Source organism: Strix aluco, chromosome 20 (genome assembly GCF_031877795.1).
Source record: "Strix aluco isolate bStrAlu1 chromosome 20, bStrAlu1.hap1, whole genome shotgun sequence".
NCBI lineage: Eukaryota > Metazoa > Chordata > Aves > Strigiformes > Strigidae > Strix > Strix aluco.
In genome coordinates this window covers 5821805-5834112 of record NC_133950.1, presented here as the reverse complement: position 1 = coordinate 5834112, position 12308 = coordinate 5821805, and the positions used below count along the sequence as shown (strand labels likewise).

Sequence of the window (12308 nt, the reverse complement as noted above, 5' to 3'; positions counted from 1 at the left end):
AATCATATTTTCCCATTCCGTTATTATTTAAAGTTTCTCTACACGGAGGAAAAGGATGAGTTCCCAAAGGGCCTTTGCTAGCCCGCAGCTTGCTCAGCATGCAAGAATTCATGTTAGGAAGGTAAATGCTAGCATCCATTTGACACAGAGTAAAATTTTGGCATGGACAGGACAGAATGTAATTTTAACATGTTAACAAAGTAACCCTTGTGTGAAAGCCCCTAACTGATAAAGTTATAAACTCTCCTTACTAGGTGTTCAGTATCAGAGAGGGAAAAACCTCCTTTCTTCATACAAAGACACAGCTAAAATGTTGCAAGCCATATTAACCTGGTACCCCACAAGAAATTTAACACAGCGACTGGAAACTCTGTGTTCACAATCTCATGTCAATGTAGAATCAACATCCCTCACTGCACTAAGGAGACTGAGCAGACCAGCTGTCCTGCAGCCATCAAAACATGCAGGCTTCCAGACAGCTCACAAAGGAGAAAGGATGATGGGGTTTAAAATGCCCCAGGTTTTCCTGACGTTGCTTACTGAAACAGACTCTGTATTAAAAGCAACGGCCCTGGGAAAAGAAAAGCCCTCTCCTCACTTGCAATAGCAGCTGGCAGGAGTAAATGAGAGAGGAGGAAGGGCAGGGCAGGCCTGAAAGAAGCACTGGATTTCGCGTCACCTGCAAAACAGAAAGCTGGAAACTGAAGAAATCATCTACGTGCTCACTGCTCAAAGGCACTGCTCATTAGGTCCTGGCTTTTCCTATTATCACTCCTGCACTTGGTGGCCTATTACAGCAAGCTCCTTCCAGCCAGGGACCCATGAATAGGAAGCGCTTTGACATGAGTGAATGTTGCCCCTTAATCCAGTAGGAAGTTCATTGAACAGGCGGAGGGCTGCCTACAGAGCTCCCGGCACCAGCTGGCTGAGGGGATGAGAGCAAGGATCAAAGCCAGGGCAAAGCCTTAGCACCGCGAGCCTGATTTGCGAAACTGCTCAGCCTGTTGAGTCCTCGCCTTTAAAACGTGGGGAGCTGCTGGGTGCTGAACTCGTCGGAGATCCGGCCTCAGCTGAGGGTGCTGAGCAGTGGGGAAATCTGTCCTCTATGCGGCTTGCACGCCGTCTCTTCACTTTAAAGATCAAAGCTGCATCTCCAGAAAAAAAGATGTTACAGATCAGAACAGATAGGAGGAAAGAAAATGATGAAAAATGCAGTGTGACTTCTGAAGAGAACCACTTCATTCAAAGCCACACACACACCTTGCTTCCTGCTTAGCATGCAGGCACCAGCCTTCCTGAGGTTAGCACGAGCCTGAGGAAAAACATCGTGGCTTGAAACCTCCCTTTTCAAGCTCACACCAAACAATCATTTTAGGAAACACACAAACACAAGGTCAGCTGATTCTCTTCACTAAACTGATGCAAAGCAGCATCAAATTCAATGAACCTGCACTATCATAAAACTGGCTGAGCAAGACAAACTCAATTCCTTTAATCTTTAGTGCTGTATTCGCAGTAGGCCTAGAATATGTAAATCCCCACACTAGACTGGATATAAGACACCTGCTAAAGAAACCCAACAGCAAAACCAGGCTTCTCTACAGCAACGTGGTTATTGCACCTAATGACTGCAGCACAGCTACTCACCTGGCAGCTCAAGCGCTTCCCTCAGCACAGACATCACTTGGAGCAGCCTCCAAGTAAGGCAGCCAGAAGAGAATAACCACCAAAGTTTACAGCTCAGAGATTATGAAGAACTTGGGGCTCAGAGAGATTCTCCCTCACCCATCAACACTAAGATTTGGCACGAAGCTATTCTATACTGGAAGCTTTTGTCATGAGTTAACATTGTCTGCAGAGGTGGCATGGACACTCCCTGGAGACACACAGCCAGAGCTCTTCCAACCTGCCCACTCCCACCCAGCTCTTTGCTCGGAGCAAACATCTCCTGCCAGGAACACACCTCTGCACCTCTCTTGACCAAGTGAAATAATCCCTCATCTTGCACAAGGCAGAACATGACGGTTGTGGGATGTTAGTCCTTGCTCTCCCCCACCAGCACTGGGGAAACAAAGAGCATCTCCTCCAGTCTCTAAATTCCAACCTGATTTATACCAACTTCCTCCCCTCCAGTCTCAGAGGGGTATAAGCAAAGGCAGATCTGGCCTCAGATTTAACTGAGTTTACGGGGGAGGGGAGGAATTAAACTCCAAATGAGTCACTGTTCCCTCCCCATAATCCATGGCAACATCTGTGGATATTAAGCCTGATACTAAGAGCAACGTTTCTTAATGCTCTGAATACAGAGCAGACCCAGCCAGGACTCCGGGGAGATGCTTCCCAAAATAAAAGGTGTGCATCTGTAGCGTTAAGACTAACCTGTGCATTAAGAGTTGATGAGTTACACGCCAACTCCTGCCCCGGGTACGGCCATGCCATTCTCCTGAAAGCAATCACACGGAGGCAGCTGAAGGCAAAACCGGACCATGGAGTCCCAGAAGCACCTGAGGGCTGATTCCTCTATTGCATGGCAAGATTAACACCCGATCCCCTTCAAAAGCACAAAGGAAGGGCAGCAGGATCAGGCCTTGAGATGCAGTTGTGATGGAATAGAAAGTATAAGGAAAGCTTTGGACAAAACTCTCACCGAAGATGACAGGAATCTCGTCCAAGTAACAAGTTTGAGCTGTCTTTAGAGTGCTTTGCCAAGAGCTGCTGTTGCCACCTGCACGGCTGTGCCACAAACTTCATCCCACGCAGGGCAGAAGTTCCGGGCTGCAGCACATTTCGCCATAGTTCAGAGAGAAAGCTGGGAAAGGCTGCAGCACAGCCTGTCACCCCTGAACGGTAAGGTGTGACCCAGCTGTCGGGAGATGCTGCTCGGTAACTGCATCTGGCTACAGTTACGGAGCATCCTCTCATCTCCAGCTCTTGGTTTGTATATGAATGTACACCGGTATTATTATTATATCATTGCTTTCTTTGCGCATGTGAAGGCTCAGCAGCCAGGGCACTGCAATCTAGTATTTACCTGAGGGCAAACAGACTTATAAAAAGAGTTTATATTCTCTAACAAAAACGGGGGAAAAGTTTCAGGCTGGCATAAAGAAACACAGCAAGCGCAGTAAGTACTTCAGCTCCATGTGCCACTCGCATAATTTTATGGGGTAGCTGAGCTGCGTGCTGTACTCTTTGGGGATGCTTACGGATCTGGCTAATTACAGCTAATTGTCATTACATGGCAAACTTCATTTTCTTTGGGGATTTTGGATGTGATACTGGTATTTCCTCAGGCCTTGCGCTCAGTGCATTTCAGACCACTCTACCAATAACGGGAATAAAAGCTCCGTGGAGGCTGGCACCTCCGCCGTCCCGGCTCGCTGCCGAGCAGCTCCCGCACGCCGCGGAGCAGATCGCAGCCGCCGACACCCCTCGGCCCTCCGACACCGGCGGCTCTTCCTGCCTGACGAGGACCACGGGCGGTGTCTGGGCCTACCGGAGCGCGGCGCAGGGAGGGGAAGCCCGGGGAGAGTCGGCCCGGGCTCTGCAAGCGGGAGCGGAGCCGCTGTCCCGGGCCGCTCGGCCTCTGAGGGAACTCGGAGAGTTTTCGGAGGAAAAACTCAAGAGTTTTCTTCTCCAAAAACTCCCGTCTCGGCCCCGGTTTCCTAGAAAGCCGGAGGCTGCGGCCGCCCGCCGGGAGCAGCCCGCAGGCACGGCCCGTCCGACGAGCGCTTCCCGCCCGCAGGGCCGCCGGTTCCTGAGGGCAGCGCGGCGGGGCCCGCCGGGCTCCGGCCTGCTCGGGGCCGGGGCCGGGGCCGGCAGCTCCTCCCGCCGCGCGGGGCCAGGCCGCCGGGGGCGGGCCGGGGGCCGGGCTGGGGCCGCCCCGCCGCCGCCGCGCGGGCCCGGGGCCCTGCATGGCTCATGCCTGCCCCCGCACGGGCGCCGGCCCGCCGCCCGGGACCCTGCATGCCTCATAGCGGCGGCCCGGCCGCCGCCGCCGCGCCCGGCCGGCCCTGGACTCTGGATGGAGACGCGCCAGCGCCGCCCGGCGCCCCGCCGCATGGGGGGCCCCGGAACATGGATGGCGCCCTCGCCGCTCCCCCCGCCTCCGCCACACGCACTCGCTCCCATTGGGGGAACCCCGGAACCTGTATGGCCCATACCACTGACTCACCGTGGAGGGGTGTTACTTATACAGAGTCCCGGGCCCCCCTACACACAATGGCAGCAGCTCCCACATTCTTCCCCTCAGAGGAGTTGGACTGAACCATGGGGCGGCGGGGGCACGGCCCCCCTCCCGGCCTCCGACAGAACCCGCCTGGCCCTGGGCGATACCACTGCACGCTCCCCCATCTTCCTTCCCCCCGCCCGGGTAGATGGACGCCGCCGCTCTCACTCACCTCGGCATCCACTGTGGCCATGGCCGGAGCCCCGGAGCGTAGCCCCGCCCCCTCGGCGGCTCCTCACGCCTTGGCTCCGCCCCTTTCCCCTCATTCTTCTCAATGGAGACGCTCCGCCGGCCAGCGCGCATGCGCGCGGCAGCATGGCGGCCCCCGCGGGGCTTCTCCGGCCGTGCGGCGTCATGGCGGCGCCCGTCGGGAGGCTGCCGTACAGCCGGTGCGGGGCCGGGGTGAGCCGGGGACAGGGCCGCTGGCCCCCCGCGCACAGCCTCGCCCACACCGCGGCTCTGCTGCTTGTACCCGGAGCTCCCCGAGACCTCCCCGCGGTGGGTTTTATCCCAGCAGCGCGGCGCCCGGCCGGAGCTGGGCGAGGGCGAGAGCTTGGAGCTCCCCGAGCGTCCGGAGCGCCCCGGGACAGCGCCCGGCGGCAGCACCGGCCCCGAACCTGAGCAAAACCCGTGTGCGTAGATACCGGGCAGAGCCGGAGTCCCTCCAGCCAAAAAACTACCCTTTGCACACCATCTCCTGGTGTAACTTCTCCCACTTTTATGCTATTTTTATGCGGCCAGCTATTAGGAGTTCGCTAGAGACAGGGATGGATGTGCCAAGGAGGAGGGAGCGGCTCGCCCCGGTCCTGCTCCGGAGGTTCCCATGGGGGGGGTGTTTCCAGCCTTTCCCACACCCACAGTAGCCGCTTTCACCCTCCCAAATTCCACAGGGTCCTTCCTAATGCCCAGGTTTGTAAATCCACGATTGCAAAACAATTAGCTCTTTCACAGCTCTTAGTAAAGCAAAGATACCTCGAGGGGGGAGATAAACACCTCCAGGGGCTCCTTGTCCCCGCAACCGCTTCTGCTGTCACCCCGGGGAATCCCCCTTGGCACCGGGGGGGGCGCGGGGACGGGCAGACGCCGCTGCCTCCCCGGGCAGGGGAGCGCTTGTTTCTTGGAGAGAAACGGGAGCCTTCGAGGGCCCTGATGTCAATTTATACGTTTATTATCAGCTCTCCGGAGGAACAACGCTCCCTCCCTCGGTCCCCGGGCTGATTCCCCGCAGCCCCGCTCCTCTCGGGGGCGGACAGACGGACGCCCGGTTCTGTTCGCTTTGCAGCGGGACTTTCCCTCTCCCGCGGGCAGCGGCCGTGAGGGGCCCCGGCCACCCTGGAGACTTTCTCCACAAACTCTGGGGTCTGGTGCCGGGGTTCCATCTGGGGTGACATCACCCCGCTCTCACCCCGACACCTTCGCGGCGCGGGCGGCTCCTCCTCGCCCCGCGCAGCTCCGTCAGCACCGGCGGGGCGGGAGGCCAGGACGGAGAAAAGGCGTTTATGGAAACCGGGGGGATCCGGGATGGCGGAGCACGGGAGGGAGCGGCGGTGCCCGCACAAGCTCAGGATTGGGCCCAAATTCTGACAACTAAGTGACCTCGGCGCTGCCGGACGAGCCGCACCGGGGGACCCCGGCGGGGTGACCCCCCCTCCCCAGCGCGGGGCCGGTCCCCGCGGGAGCCCTCGGGCGCGGTCGCTCCTGCAGAGTCTCCCCCACAGCAAACCCCGGCCGTGGGGGGGGAGGAGAGGCCCCAAAACCCGGCGAGCGGCGGACGGGCAGCCCGGGCCCGGCGGGACGCGCCGCTGCCGCCCTCGGGCGGGGAAGAGGCCGCCGCCCCCCGCGGCCTCCGCGGCCCCGCCCGGGCCCAGAGCGCGGCCCGGCGGCTGCTGCTGCCCCCGCCCGGCCGCTGCTGCCCCCGCCCGGCCGCGCCGCGGTCAAAATAAGAGTCCCCGAGGCCGGGAGAGCCCCAGCCCGGCCGTCCCCTCCCCGCCCTGCTTCATCCCATCGGAGCAGCCCCTACCCCAATTTAGCAGCAGCTAATTAACTAATTAAACCCCCAGGGAACGCCCCATGCACTGGCAGCTTCGGCAGCATCCCCGCGGAGCCCCCACCATGGCCCCTCCCGCTGTGTGGGGACCCAGCGGCGCTCCGGGGGTCCCCTCACTCCCTGTCACAGGCAGGGGAAGGAGCTGGGCCGGCTGAGGGTGGGCGCGGCAGGGATGGGTGTCCTTCCCCCTCGGCTCCCCGAGGACGGAGTGACTGTTCCCCACACAAAGAAAAACCACCAGCACCCCAAAACGGTGCGTCGGGAAAGCCTCGGCTCCAGGGAGGGCTGGTGTCACCCTGGAACATCACCACCATCCCGCCCTGGGGATGCTCAGCGGGACATGGAGGGAGGGAGGGAATCGCTCCCCTCCATCCCTGCTCCTACAAACCTCCACACACCCAGGCTCTGGCACCCACGGGGGCCCTCGTGCCTTCGGGACGGGGACGAGGGGGAGGTTGGTAGGGCGGGACGGCCGATCAGGCCGCTGGCTCTCGTGGCACCTCTCCCCTTGGGTTTGCTGGGGCTCCGTCTTGCTCCGCTGGAGCCGGGGATGCTGCAGCCGCTGGGACAAACCTCCCTGGGCCATCAGGAAGGGAAGAGGCTCCCACAAGAAGCAGAAATAACTGGGAGCACGCAGAGCCCTGGCAGCCCGTTGCCGCCTGCCACGGTTCTCGTCCCACCTCAAACCCCGCCGCCCCAGCGGTTTAGCCTCGTGTGCTAATAATTAACGTGAGCGGGGGGAGGACAAGATCTGTTTTGCCACGAACTCCCCATTTGCCTGAAGCAGCTGCCGTGAGCTCCGAGAGGAGCCGCGGGGCTCTGCCTGGAGCCAGCAAGAAGCTTCGCCATGGCGGCTGGGGCTGCGGCCCTCCAGCCAGGCTGACATCGCCCTCTCCCGCACCGAGCGGGGCGAGCAGGGATGGATCTCCACATCCTGGGATTCCTGCCAGCAGGAAGAGAAAAACCCAACCGCCCCAGTGCTTCCTCCGGGCTGGGAGCCCGCGTCTGTCCAGCTGGACCTTTCTCCATGACGGGAGCAAGGGACAGTTGAGATCACCCCACCAGCATCTTCCCACCCCGACGGTTCCGCCACGAAGTTGGAGGAGATGTGGCTTTGCTATAAATCAGCTTTTGAGCCTCAGCTGCAGACACAGATGCCTCCTCTGAAAGCCAGCAGCCGCTTTTCGCCCGCTGTGCCAGGCCCTCCCAGCAGGTCCCGGCGCACTCATCACACCTTTACCCTGAGCAAAAGCACGTGTAGTCTTAAAAAAGGAGATCTTTATTTACATTTTTCAGTTCTTTACATTTGGCGATTTAAAACCCAGGACAAAAATACTCCTCAGAAGCCGTGGTAAACATGTAAAACTGCTAGTTTACATTTTAAAACCCAGTAATAAATTGCGCAGAAGTCTTAGGTTGTACAGAGCCATCACAAATACTGTTGTATAAAACCCCAAAATCTGTAAAGGAATAAAAGAATTACATCTACAAGTATTGGTACAAGAAAGGGCACAAGTTTTAAGGGTTTTACCCCACCAGTCTCTCTTGGGAAGGAGGGATGGGACATTCCTGTTGCAGATAGCTGGAAAAATTTTAAAATACATAATAAAAACCAAACAGACCCCAGAATATTCTTGACATCCTCTCTTGTGTTGGCTCAATGGGAAAACCTCCTAGCAGAAAATATTTACTTTTAGAAAATTACTTAAAGTTCATTGGAAAGCTAAAAAGAATGACTGTCCAACAAAAAGAAGAGCCTTCGCATCCCCCGTCGCCCCTTTCCCCATCTCCTGCAGGCAGTGGGACAACAGGTGCCAAAGCAGAGTTTAGTAAGACACAAACAACACTGAAAAAGCCAAAAATACGGAGGTGGCACATGTGGAGAGTGGGACGAGAACAAAGCCATGAAGGACGAAAAAGCAGCAGCAGAAAAAAAAAAGGACAGACAGTATTTTTGGTATTTTCCATTGAATGCTGGTTTGGAAACAATTAGCTCGCAAGCTTCACTCATGCCCCACTGCTTCCCCTCCCCATTTCAAACAAAACTAAAACCCAATTGCTTAAAAAATTTGAATGAATTCCTGTGTGCTGAAGTTTTTTAGCCAGAGCTGGGTTTGGAAAAATGGGCTTTTTTCCTCTTTAGGGAGAGAGGGATGACCCGGGGCCTACAGGAGCTCCCCAGGACTTAAAGAGGCTGAAGCCAGAGAGGCTGCAGAGGAGAGACAGCAATGAGACAGAGGACAACGGGACCATCCAGTCGCTGTCTCCAGAGAGAAACATACTCACACCCAAACATTGGGTTTTGCCCCACTGCGCTCATCCAAAGTACTTGTATACCCCGAGGACCTTGCTGCCACCGTGCCCTGGGGCCACAACTGTGGGGGAGGTTTGAGAAGAGCTGGACTAACCCCTCCATCCTGCAGCTCAGGACTGTTTCAAAGGGGTCCACGAAACATGAACAAGGCTCTTTGCGTCAGGCTTCAATTCCCTGCCGCAGCGCTGGGTGACAGGCAAGGCTGGGCAGGAACGTTGAAAACCACAACGCTTTGCCAGTTATTTCTGTCCACTTGCACAACAGCGAGGTTGCTCAAACGGAGAGCGATACCCGGCTGCATCCTGGCCAGAGCTGCCTCTCCCCGCAGGAGCTGGGCGTGCCCTGCCCAGCATCCGAAAACACAAGGACCACCATGAGGTCTGGCTCCAACTCCCGCCACAGCAGCCAATGGAGATGGACACTGTGAAGAAGACTGTGCCCACTCGCTCTTTGCTTTGCAAAGGGGACTCCACGTACAGCAAGAGGTGCTGAAGGACCCGTTTGTAGCAAATATCATTTTGGAGAGCAAGCTCAAGTGCACGGGAGCGCTGCAGAGACGTCAGGCACAAGGCAGGAGCTGCAGGAGTCTGGCTGGCCCCTCCACCACCTCCACCGTGAACAGGAGCCCAGGCCCAGCCCTCTCCCAGAGCCCAGCTGGGTCAGGAGCCCGTAGCCCAGCCCAGCACATCCAGAGCATTGCCAACTCAGGAATTTTTCCAGAGGTGTGGAAGGGATTTGGGTTGAGGCCTGAAAGGAGGGATACGTACTGCTGACAGCAAGGAAGGCCACAAGAGCTGAGTCAGGCAGAACAGGTTCAACTAACCGGGAGGAAGAGGAAGAGCACTGGGGAAGATATACCATTATGAACACACAAGCACCTGCCTTTGACCCCCTGCGTATCAAGAATGTTTTTCATGGTAGGCACAGACCATCAGGCAAAGGAGAGTCTTAAATAATAAAAGCTGGGCAGAAGCGTAAGTTGAAGAAGGATCCTCGTGCCTGAGACACAGATCCCACCTCGGGCTACTTGCACTGACAACATTTAGGCAACACCTACATGCTTCAGACATGGTATCACCAACCTGTGGGTGTGGGGAGGAGCCTTCTTCCCTTTTTAGTAAGTTTATTCCAAGTGGCTCTTTAGGAGAGGGCATGTGCTGGTGGTCTCCAGCCCTTCCAGCCAGACCTTGGCTGTTCCATCTCCCTCCTCCTGAAGGGAGAGGCCGCTCTCCTCTCCATCCCGCCAGCCCACCTCTCCCGTCAGGCAGCAGCACACGCTGCCCAACACCCGTGGGCCACCAGGACAAACCATGGCTTTGGGACACAGCACTGCAGTGGCTGATCCCTTCAGAGCCAAGCCCACAGGGTGCCAAACTCCCTCCAACCATCGGGAACTACGAGCTCAGCACCGTGGTCAGGCTGCACTGTGCTTGTTTTCCTCAAGCTGCCTTGGCAGGAGTCGCCATCCTTCCCGGCGAGAGCAAAAAACTTGCTTCATTTTGTAAGAAACCAGCAAGGTGCTTTCCTGGATTTGGCATGAACAGGCACATGGATAAGCATCAGAAATGGATGAAAAAGCACAGCATTTCTCTTAGAATAATTTATTAAATACAGCATTAAAATTTGTATTTATGAATTCAATCATTAAAAACAAAACTTCATCTCATATATATATATTCAGGGACAATGACAATCATTCTATCAACATTGGTGCATGTTGTGCCAGCACTGCTCAGAACGGCACCTTCTCTACACTATCCTTAAAGCAGCTCAACACTTAAAAAAATAAAATAAAAAGCATTTGCAAAGAAAGAGTGCAAAGCAAGGCTTGTCCCCAGCTGCCTGCCAGGGGTGTGCAGAGGCAGGCTAAGATGAGGAGGCAGAGGCTGTAGTGCTCCTGGAAGGTTTGTTAGATATTGCCCGCCCAGCGTGAGGCAGCGTGCAGACCAATTCTCAGAGGTGCCAAAGGTCTGCAGCCCACAGTTTCAGCTGTGGCTGGATGCCTGCAGCTCTTAGTATCTGGTTTGTGGTTTCCTCGGCTTGGGCAGTCAATACTAAAAAAGCTTAACAAGGCGGGGGGGTTGAGGAAAAAAAGAAGCGCAAAAGAATAATGTTGTTTTACATCCACCAGCTTCTTCCCCCGACCTGCCAGGTCCAGCGGAGGCTGCAAATGAGGCGTAGCAGTTTGTGTTCCCGCTCACTCATTTCTGCATCCTGCTGTGGCTCGAGAGATGATCAGTACCGGCTCGTGGAGAGGACAGTCCCCAGGCCAGGCACCCCCGCGCTGCCCGGCAGCGGGACCGCTCCTGCGAGAGACGCCAGGCTGGGCCTCGAGGGAGGGTCGTCCCAGAGGGAAGGGCTTCCAGGGACAGGGTCCTTGGGCAGACTCAGAGGTAGCATCAGGACAGACTTTTGTAACTTGATTGTCATGTAATTCTGGCCTGCCGAAGGCAGCGGCAGCTGGGATGGCGAGGGCACCCCGCAGGGGTGGGAGAAGGGACTCAGGGGATCGGGTCCCCCCCGCTTCCAGACCGACTAGCACTGTTCGTCCTGGGTGCTGCGCTCCAGCAGTGAGCAAAAGGATGGACCGTCTCCTACAGGGCTTCTGAAAAGCTGCCCTTGCTGAAAAAGGCCAGAAGCTGGCTGTTGGGCACCCCATGGTAAGGCCGGGCTCTCCCTCTGCAGCTCACCAGGGCCTCCTGGGTTACGAGCAAGTGCCCCAGTGAGCTCCCCGCTGCCAGAGCCTGCTCTGCTCTCACCCCATGCAGGCAGCGGCCCAGCCCGCTGCGAGAGGACCGAAGGCTGCCAGTCACTCACCCCACAACACAGGCATAGCGAGGGCTTGTGCTTTTGGCTTTTGAAGAGTCCCTGACCTTCCAAACCTGCTTACTCCAAGAAACCTCCTGTTTCAGCTACCCTTAGGACCTATGAGGACAAGGAGGAAGGGCTGTCAAAACCACTTCTGGAGAGCACATGGCCACTAAAAAGAAGAGAAAGTCCACACAGCCCAGCCTTCACCTACAGTGGAGACATGCCAAGTCAGGAGCATTTCAGATAAGGCATCGCAGGTGCTTTGATATTAAAGCAGTTAGTGTTGACTACAGTACAGAACACAGGCTGCTGCAGAGGGCATCCCTGGAGCAAAACCAGTTCTCCAGCACTTGGTGCAGCAACAGGAGACGGTTCAGTTTCTCAGACCTCTCCTATGCACACACACGGGTTACTCTGGCTGCCCTTTTTGGGTTTCTTTTTCCCCCTCCCTAGAAAGAGACTTAAAAAGCCCAGGCCAGGATGTGCCATTTACCCCACCAAGCAGCCAGAGAGATAAAAAGACGCCTTGTGCTGTACCAGACTTTGCAGTAGGCAGGTGAACCGTGGCGCCTGGGGTGGGCAGCGCCAGCGGGACTCGAAGCAGGGGAGGCTAGTTGCCATTGCTGATGCTGGAGTTGGCACTGCTGCAGCTCTGTTCATAGGATGGAGGCGCCTCTGAGGGAGAAAGAAAGAATAAGAGCGGTTATGGTGGGTGTTTGCGAGGTTCCCTTCACAGAATCCTCTAGGTTGGAAAAGACCTTGAAGCTCCTCCAGTCCAACCATGAACCTCACCCTGACCGTTCCCAACTCCACCAGATCCCTCAGCACTGGGTCAACCCGACTCTTCAACCCCTCCAGGGATGGGGACTCCCCCCCTGCCCTGGGCAGCCCATTCCAACGCCCAACAA

General features: G+C 56.7%; 2 protein-coding genes across 5 annotated transcripts in view; both read right to left on the bottom strand.

Annotated features, from left to right (window-relative positions):
• Positions 1-4456, bottom strand: part of EHMT1 (euchromatic histone lysine methyltransferase 1) — a 123683-nt gene extending 119227 nt beyond the window's left edge. The window contains exon 1 of one of the 4 annotated variants that reach the window (XM_074846123.1): positions 4401-4456. In XM_074846123.1, coding sequence (XP_074702224.1) covers positions 4401-4421 — 21 coding nt within the window. In that variant the 5' untranslated portion in view covers positions 4422-4456. Of the gene's footprint in view, positions 1-2379; positions 2403-4174; positions 4199-4400 lie in introns of those variants that run through there. The other 3 variants (XM_074846128.1, XM_074846130.1, XM_074846131.1) reach the window with 3 other exon arrangements.
• A 3087-nt stretch (positions 4457-7543) lies between these two features.
• Positions 7544-12308, bottom strand: part of ARRDC1 (arrestin domain containing 1) — a 39801-nt gene continuing 35036 nt past the window's right edge. Inside the window, exon 8 of the mRNA XM_074846259.1 lies at positions 7544-12075. Coding sequence (XP_074702360.1) covers positions 12011-12075 — 65 coding nt within the window. The 3' untranslated portion in view covers positions 7544-12010. The remainder of the gene's footprint in view (positions 12076-12308) is intronic.